This window comes from Salvelinus alpinus, chromosome 4, assembly GCF_045679555.1.
Source record: "Salvelinus alpinus chromosome 4, SLU_Salpinus.1, whole genome shotgun sequence".
NCBI lineage: Eukaryota > Metazoa > Chordata > Actinopteri > Salmoniformes > Salmonidae > Salvelinus > Salvelinus alpinus.
This window is the reverse complement of record NC_092089.1, coordinates 84,748,263-84,756,663: the sequence shown is the minus strand read 5'-3', so window position 1 is coordinate 84,756,663 and position 8,401 is coordinate 84,748,263. Positions and strand designations below refer to the sequence as shown.

At 42.7% G+C, this 8,401-nt stretch overlaps 1 protein-coding gene across 1 annotated transcript; it reads left to right on the top strand.

Moving 5' to 3' along the window:
• Positions 1 to 1,857: 1,857 nt before the first annotated feature.
• Positions 1,858 to 4,057, top strand: map1lc3cl (microtubule-associated protein 1 light chain 3 gamma, like). Its single transcript, XM_071399348.1, has 4 exons — positions 1,858 to 2,137; positions 2,372 to 2,427; positions 2,518 to 2,624; positions 2,788 to 4,057. The coding sequence occupies exons 1-4, from the start codon at positions 2,080 to 2,082 to the stop codon at positions 2,972 to 2,974; spliced, it is 408 nt and encodes a 135-aa protein (XP_071255449.1). The 5' UTR covers positions 1,858 to 2,079; the 3' UTR covers positions 2,975 to 4,057.
• The last annotated feature ends 4,344 nt before the right edge of the window (positions 4,058 to 8,401 follow it).

Sequence of the window (8,401 nt, the reverse complement as noted above, 5' to 3'; positions counted from 1 at the left end):
GTGTGGGAAAATAGCTTTTTTTTCACTTGATCTGTCCAACTTATCACCTCATCACCTCTAAAATGTAAATAAAACACTATAAAGAGTTTATATAATGTGTGATTACATACCTATGAAGGTTTGTGTTGAATTTGAATCGGGTTTTTAGGGCGGAGCTAAAGTGATCTTAGAAGTAAACAGCGGCTTTGAGAATGATGATCGCATGCAATGATGACGCAAAAAATGACTAGGTATCCCCCCTTACCCTCGTCACTGTCCATTTCTTGTTTTTAAAGGATGAGAGAAGTGCTACACCTGGTGGAGAGAGATTGTAAGACAGAAATAGTTGCTTTATGCATGCTGTACGTTACGACATGACACGCCACGATGTAACGGAGGGTCCGTTTTTTCAACTCTTCTCCAATACTATAGAGCCATTACCATGTCGATCAACGCTTGAATAGAAACCTAGTTCACACCCCCGATTTTGAAGTCAACACAGTCGCTACAGTCCCATTAGTTTTCTTTGTAGCCTCGTTTGAATGTTGCGGTTGCGCACATTTGTACGGAATGGGGTGAGTTTAAGTTAGTAAATCTACTCAAGACAAATGCTGATGCTGGCACCTAGTGGTGACATTACGAACGGCATTTGTGAACTTGTCAACGCTTATTTGTGAATTTGTGAACAGTGCAGTTTCAGATTGACTTTGAGGCTAATTTTATTTAATTCAACCAGCCACCCCTTTGTGGTGGTTTAGCACAAAAACCTTAGCATACTTCTTATCCACTGCCATAGATAGGTACAACTTAAAGACGTGTCTAAGTATGGCGGCCCAGCGTCCTACCCACCGGGGTAAGAATTTGTTCTTAACTGACTTGCCTAGTTAAATAAAGGTAAAATAAAAAAATTAATAAAGGTCAACTAAACAAGTTTTGTATTTACTGTCGTATTTATAGAGGATATATAGTTGCTTTTCGGTGAAAATCCTGTAAACAACAAATAAAATGTTTTTAAATAATGTTAATTTAAAGATTTTTATAAGAAATCATCATTAAGAATATTTGTTAATTCTTGTAATTCTTGTGTAAAAAAAATAGGTATGATTTTCATTCAACCTCTATAAAAACAACATATTGGCAGATATATCGCTAATCGGTGACTTTTGCCTACCTAAAATCGGCATCGGGCTCTAATGATAATGCACAAGATACTGCGCAGACAATCCATGCCGGAATGAAGCATGCAACCTGACAACCAGCATTATGGGAATATTCTATTCAGGCCTTTGTGCCCTAATGATCACGTGTGTGGTCAGCTGGAGCTGGCTATCAGTCCAGCCAAGGGTCAAAGAAGTGTGTGTGTGGGTGTGTGTGAAAGAGAGAGAGATAAGGTGAAAGAGTGAGATCTAGAAGTTTTCACCACAACCCTTTGTAACAGAACTCTTGTAGACAACCCCTGGGGATTTGGCAATATGGTGTAGGTATTCCATTCTCTAACTCTAAAATTATTCACACACACACACAGACTTCCATCATTCCAGATTGAGGCCTCCATATATCTTAGTTTTCAGATGTACAGTGAGTAATACAAACATGAATATATCACATAGATTGTTTAAGAGTAAGTAGATAGTATAACATTTAACTATTCCTTTCAAAACCACAAAATAATCAAATATCAAAACTATTGGCTACAGTTTGAGGTTGACAGCCTCTGGAGTTGTTTGTTATTGTTCAACAGTGAGCGTGTGAGCCCTCGTGACACCAACGTCTGAGATATGCTGTAAGTGGTCTGAGATAACCAGTCTGTGTGAAGTGGATCTGAACCAATCATGAGGCCAGGACCAATACACAACATATCATTAGGACGAGGAGTGGGTCCAAGCTTTGTTCATGTAAGCATTCCCATAGCTTAGCCACGTATCGACCCCTCCCAGGGCAGCCCGCCTCCCTATAAAAGCCAGCGGTGAACAGTGAAGTGTTGGGGTTTGTGCAAACTTCCACCTGAGGGGACTATTACCGTCAGCCTGGGTCAAGGACCACCGCCGGCACAAGCAGCCAGCAGCCACAGCAAGAAGCAACACCACCCCAAGAAGAAAAATGCCTCCCTTCGAGAAATCTATGGAGCTGATGTCTTTCAAGCAAAGAAAATGCCTTGGTTGGTGCTTCTATTCTAGTCGATTGTTTAATTCTGTAGTCATTCTTTATGACAGCTCTAGTCTTCTTGATCAATTATAATTATGGTGATTAAGATGATCATAGCCTATCATTGAAGAGTGCATGATACATTTTGGTCGACTCACCTGGTGTTTTAGTTCATTCTACACCCTATATTATAACTTCTGGTGGTCTATAATAAAGTGGTAATGTTCTTCTGTTATGCTTTTTCTAGCAACAAGAAAACATGAAGTGTGCAGTATTCGTACCAAATTCCCAAACAAGTTACCCGTGAGTAATTTAGCTTTTTGGTAAATGATTGCCTCCAATCAAATGGAAGGAATGCTAACAGTTGTCTCTCTGTGTTCTCTAACTGTGAAGGTGATCGTAGAGCGTTACCTCCGTGAGAAAACCCTTCCCCTATTGGACAAGACCAAATTCCTGGTTCCATTCGAGCTGACCTTGGGTCAGTTCCTCTGTCTACTCAGGTGAGCACTGATTGAGGGTGTGTGAAAAAGGATTTGTTTTATGATAAAATCTAAGTAGATTTGCTGACAGTCTGTGTGTGTGTGTGTGTTTGCATATGGTATTGACCATGTCTTCACGGGACCCATGTGATAACCCCTCTTCCTATCCTCTACCTCTCCTCAGGAGTAAGATTGACCTGGAGTCCACCCAGGCTCTGTACCTGTTGGTGTCAGAGAGGAGCATGTCCTGCATGTCGTCCAGTATGGGAGACGTCTACTCCCAGTACAGCGACCCGGATGGCTTCCTTTACATCACCTATGCCTCACAGGACATGTTCGGAGGGGACGTGGACGCTACCCCTCCCTGCTGAGCCAAAACAATGGGCTCCTTCTCAATTTTCTGAAAGATCTGTCTTCTCCTCGCTTCCTCTCTTTCACTGCACTGATCTGGCAGAACTTGCCAGGTGAAAGCCAGTCCAAGTAATGATGAGCTTCCACCATATTGTTTTCACCTGTCAAGTCTTTGACGATGAAGTGACAGTGAACGGGAGGAAACGGGGAGAGGTTGGATTTTCAAGCACTTGAGATTGAGCTATTCTCCCGTCCTTCTGTTCTCCCGCCCTTCTACCTCACAAATGGACTGCGAATCACAGTACTGCACCTTCGTACTTCTCTTGGTTCATTTCTGACCACTTCCAGCTCTGCCAGAGTTGACTGAGATAATTGGACTCTTTCATTTATCAATGTATTCAATGAGATTTAAGAGATAGAAAGAAACCTCTCTAATAACTCTTTAATAATTTAGTAAAATATCCGTAGAGATCATTGTCGTAACACCAGAGAGAAATAGGTTGGCGAAGGAAGCCCTACATTGTGGGTACTCACCCTGACAAGTGAAATTCCTCCTGTTGGGATGTTGTATCACTTCCAGGAACCACCGAGGTCTGTTGGGTGCTCTGGGGTCTCCCCCAGGGGCCTATATCTCCTCTGTTACCTCCTCCGCCACTCAAAATAAATATGTTGAAACTGAGGAAAATAAGGTCAATGGGAAGATCTCAATTGCATACTCCTCACGTTCTCTCTCCTCGTCTCCTTCTCAAAACCCATTGGAGGAGAAGGCCAGAGGGGAGGGACCTCGAGCTTTCAAATCGAATGGGTTTTGAGATGGAGATGAGAGAGGACGCGAGGAGTCTGCTGGTCTTACTTCTTAGCACTTTAAGCTCTCCTTTCTGTCTTCCTCATGAAACATAATTTCCACAAAATGTGAATTTGTGACCTTCAGGCACAGTGTTATTACACACAATGTTACAAGTCAGACAAAGTGTTACGCATGTTATTTGGACTGTTTACACTCAATGAAGACTTAGATATGTTCATGTTGTATATCTAACAATGCCGTGCTCTGTAAAATCAAATGTAATCGAAATTCCCAAATAAACTCCCTGTCCTTTTAATGTATAATATGGTTTGATTTTTTGGCTAGTCAAACATTCTTGTAATTTACCATTCCCCATAGCATCATATAACCATCATAACAGCATGTATTTTCTGTTCAAGGACAAAGTCATGAATGCATGACTTCACATGCATCACCTAAGTTCCAGTAACTTCAGAGAGTCATGAGTTATACTAGTCATGTATGATTACTGGAGGCAGACCTGTGCCCCATACAGACATACAGGCATGCCATGACACACACTGTACTTTCACACAAAGCTGCCATGCTACTTCCCACCTCTGTCTTAGATGTGACACCCTTCTACACATAGTTGTGTTACATAACCTCCTGGCTGCATTTAACAGTACGGGTCAGGAGGGGTCAGTGTGTCACAGGGCCATCAGGGGGAACAGGGGGGCTGAGGAGGGGTCCGAGCGTAGAGATAGAGGACTCTAGTGCCCCAAACAAATGGATTTAACATAAAAGTCCTGTAACTTTGACATGGAAGACCATATTTATGTGATCTATACCTTGGCTTTTTACCTGTTCAAACTAAACACACTAGGTGGCAGTGTGTACCCCGTCAGTTTATTTGCCAACTCATGGAAGTAGTAGAAGAAAACTGACTACTTCAAAATGGAGACGGCCTCAATGGCACTGCCCTTGCTCTCACAAACACCATAATGGGACAGATACAATGATGTGATGTCTATCTAAGTCTATGGGGCCAAGGTATTTTCAGAGAAGGACAGAATGACAGTGACCCAGAAATGGACTGATGGTAGTAGAGAGAAAGAGATGGAGACAGCTTCACAACAGGTTTAGAGACATGTATACAAACAGACAAGGGGAGAGAGACAGGGGAAGAGAGAGGCAGTGGGAGTATAAGGGTTGAGTTAAGAGGATACGCATACCCACTCACTTCACACCATCGTGGCCATTCTAGCACCCTTTGCACGTGTTCTAGAACTGGTACTGCTGTTGAAGAGTGGTTTAAACCGGACAACTGGGTGGGTCTCTCTCGGTGGAGTCAATGTTATGAGTGGCAAGGTGCTCTATTTAATCACGTGTGTGAAGAACACAGAGATGCTAAGGAAGACTTGTGAAATGGCTCATTAGTGTCGTGTCACGGGGCTTACATAATGTGTCGTTGGTTTACCTTAGGGTACTGATAGCATGATGCTTTCCCATCTGCCTTATACTACTACTGATATTATGAAGACTTTGAAGCATGTAAGCAAGATCATTTGAGCTGTAAACAGATTGAAAGTATCTGTTCTGGTGTACTGTACAACACAGACATAGTCGTGGCCAAAAGTTTTGAGAATGACACAAATATTAATTTCCACAAAGTTTGCTGCTTCAGTGTCTTTAGATATTCTTGTCAGATGTTACTATGGAATACTGAAGTATAATTACAAGCATTTCATAAGTGTCAAAGGCTTTTATTGACAATTACATGAAGTTGATGCAAAGAGTCAATATTTGCAATGTTGACCCTTCTTTTTCAAGACTTCTGAAATCCGCCCTGGCATGCTGTCAATTAACTTCTGAGCCACATCCTGACTGATGGCAGCCCATTCTTGCATAATCAATGCTTGGAGTTTGTCAGAATTTGTGGGGTTTTGTTTGTCCACCCGCCTCTTGAGGATTGACCACAAGTTCTCAATGGGATTAAGGTCTGGGGAGTTTCCTGGCCATGGACCCAAAATATCGATGTTTTGTTCCCCGAGCCACTTAGTTATCACTTTTGCCTTATGGCAAGGTGCTCCATCATGCTGGAAAAGGCATTGTTCGTCACCAAACTGTTCCTGGACGGTTGGGAGAATTTGCTCTCGGAGGATGTGTTGGTACCATTCTTTATTCATGGCTGTGTTCTTAGGCAAAATTGTGAGTGAGCCCACTCCCTTGGCTGAGAAGCAACCCCACACAAATGGTCTCAGGATGCTTTACTGTTGGCATGACACAGGACTGATGGTAGCGCTCACCTTGTCTTCTCCGGATAAGCATTTTTCCAGATGCCCCAAACAATCAGAAAGGGGATTCATCAGAGAAAATGACTTTACCCCAGTCCTCAGCAGTCCAACCGCTGTACCTTTTGCAGAATATCAGTCTGTCCCTGATGTTTTTCCTGGAGAGAAGTGGTTTCTTTGCTGCCCTTCATGACACCAGGCCATCCTCCAAAAGTCTTCGCCTCACTGTGCGTGCAGATGCACTCACACCTGCCTGCTGCCATTCCTGAGCAAGCTCTGTACTGGTGGTGCCCCGATCCCGCAGCTGAATCAACTTTAGGAGACGGTCCTGGCGCTTGCTGGACTTTCTTGGATGCCCTGAAGCCTTCTTCACAACAATTGAACCGCTCTCCTTGAAGTTCTTGATGATCCGATAAATGGTTGATTTAGGTGCAATCTTACTGGCAGCAATATCCTTGCCTGTGAAGCCCCTTTTGTGCAAAGCAATGACGGCACGTGTTTCCTTGCAGGTAACCATGGTTGACAGAGGAAGAACAATGATTCCAAGCACCACCCTCCTTTTGAAGCGTCCAGTCTGTTATTTGAACTCAATCAGCATGACAGAGTGATCTCCAGCCTTGTCCTCGTCAACACTCACACCTGTGTTAACGAGAGAATCACTGACATGATGTCAGCTGGTCCTTTTGTGGCAGGGCTGAAATGTAGTGGAAATGTTTTTGGGGAATTCAGTTCATTTGCATGGCAAATAGGGACTTTGCAATTAATTGCAATTCAGCTGATCACTCTTCATAACATTCTGGAGTATATGCAAATTGCCATCATACAAACTGAGGCAGCTGACTGTGAAAATTAATATTTGTATAATTCTCAAAACTTTTGGCCACGACTGTACAGTACCCTAGCACAAAGACGCCAAACAAGCACTGTATTGATGGAACAGTATCTCATCCATATCCATTACTCACAACAGGAACTATATAATTTCCAGGGCAGTGACTACTCTGTCAGTAGAACAGTAACAGATGTATTGTATATAGTAATAACGAAAGACACAAGAGATGGCTATGGTCCCAATCAAAATGAAAACGGTGTAAACCGGTCTCAAACCTAAACCAGTCACACTAAGACATGTTGCGGGGATCATGTGGAACCGGGTCAGAACATGACAGAGTATCACACAGTCTGAGTTTCATGCTGGGCCCATAGGTGAGGGTTTGACATGAGGCAAAACGTGTGTCTGTGTCACAGGAGGTTGGTTGCACATTAATTGGGGAGGACGGGCCCGTGGTAATGGCTGGAGAGGAATGGATGGAATGGTTTCCATGTGTTTGATGCCAATCCATTTGCGTAGTTCTAAAGGAGAGAAAGATGCAGAATGTTGTTTTGCTGTCACGGAGACACAAAGGAAACATATAAAGAAGATAACAGCTACAGTAGGTGTAACCTTCCTTGTATGTAGTGGGCATCAAGTTCAAATAGTAAAAGGTGCAACACAAAGCACAAAAACAAGCTTCAAGGTGTGAACACACAGCTGCTTCTACAGATGTAAAACAGCCCACACGCTGCATTCAGACAGCAGATGAGCCTGTTATACAGTGAACATGCCAACACACAGAAGACCAGACCAGGGGGCCTCTGCATAACTCACATTCCTGTCCCTGGCCCATTCTCTACGAGATAGATGTAATTTGAGTGCCATTTATGAAGAAAAATATCTATGATTACCAGAGACAAGGCATTGAGTGCAAAACAACTAGGCAGGGTTGCATGTCAGGGTTGCATGTCACAGTGATGGTATATGAGTTGTGAAAAAGTAAACATTGTCAATTGCAATCAATCAAGTAAATAGTTTGAGTGTAAACATATGGTTACTCTGGTACTCTGTTTGGATCAAATATATGGAAATAAGAGCATTTGAAATGGTGCAAAACAGGCACATCTAGACTTGCCATCTAACAATATCTCGGGTTGCGGTGAAACCAGTCTAGTTGTTTAAAACTTGTTTTTGAAAGCTTCAATGGTTTCAACTTTCAACTAAAAATGTATGTCTCTGTCCGTTTATGATTTGTGTTAACGTTCTGGAACTTTTTCAACTGTCCTTCCAGCATTGTAAATGATCTCCACATGTTCACTGCAAAAGTGTTCCAGAATCTCATAATCACTTCCTTCTCTCTCACGCTCTGTCAGTATCTTCAGTTGATCAATAGGCCTACAGCTGTATCTCTCCACCCTTGTTCAAAACATATTTTACAAGCAGACACATAAGCCGAGTCCTGTCATCAGGTGTTTGCTTCCAGCCCAGCCGACTGTGACCAGTTCTCACCTACAGGGGGCACTTATGTATTCAACTCAATACAGTTTGACATTTCTAAATAACACGATGACCA

Coding starts and splice junctions, on each gene's coding strand:
- map1lc3cl (XM_071399348.1), top strand. CDS start 2,080: ATGCCTCCCTTCGAGAAATCTATGGAGCTGATGTCTTTCAAGCAAAGA. Junction 2,138..2,371: donor CAAGCAAAGAAAATGCCTTG/GTTGGTGCTTCT, acceptor TGCTTTTTCTAG/CAACAAGAAAACATGAAGTG. Junction 2,625..2,787: donor CAGTTCCTCTGTCTACTCAG/GTGAGCACTGAT, acceptor ACCTCTCCTCAG/GAGTAAGATTGACCTGGAGT.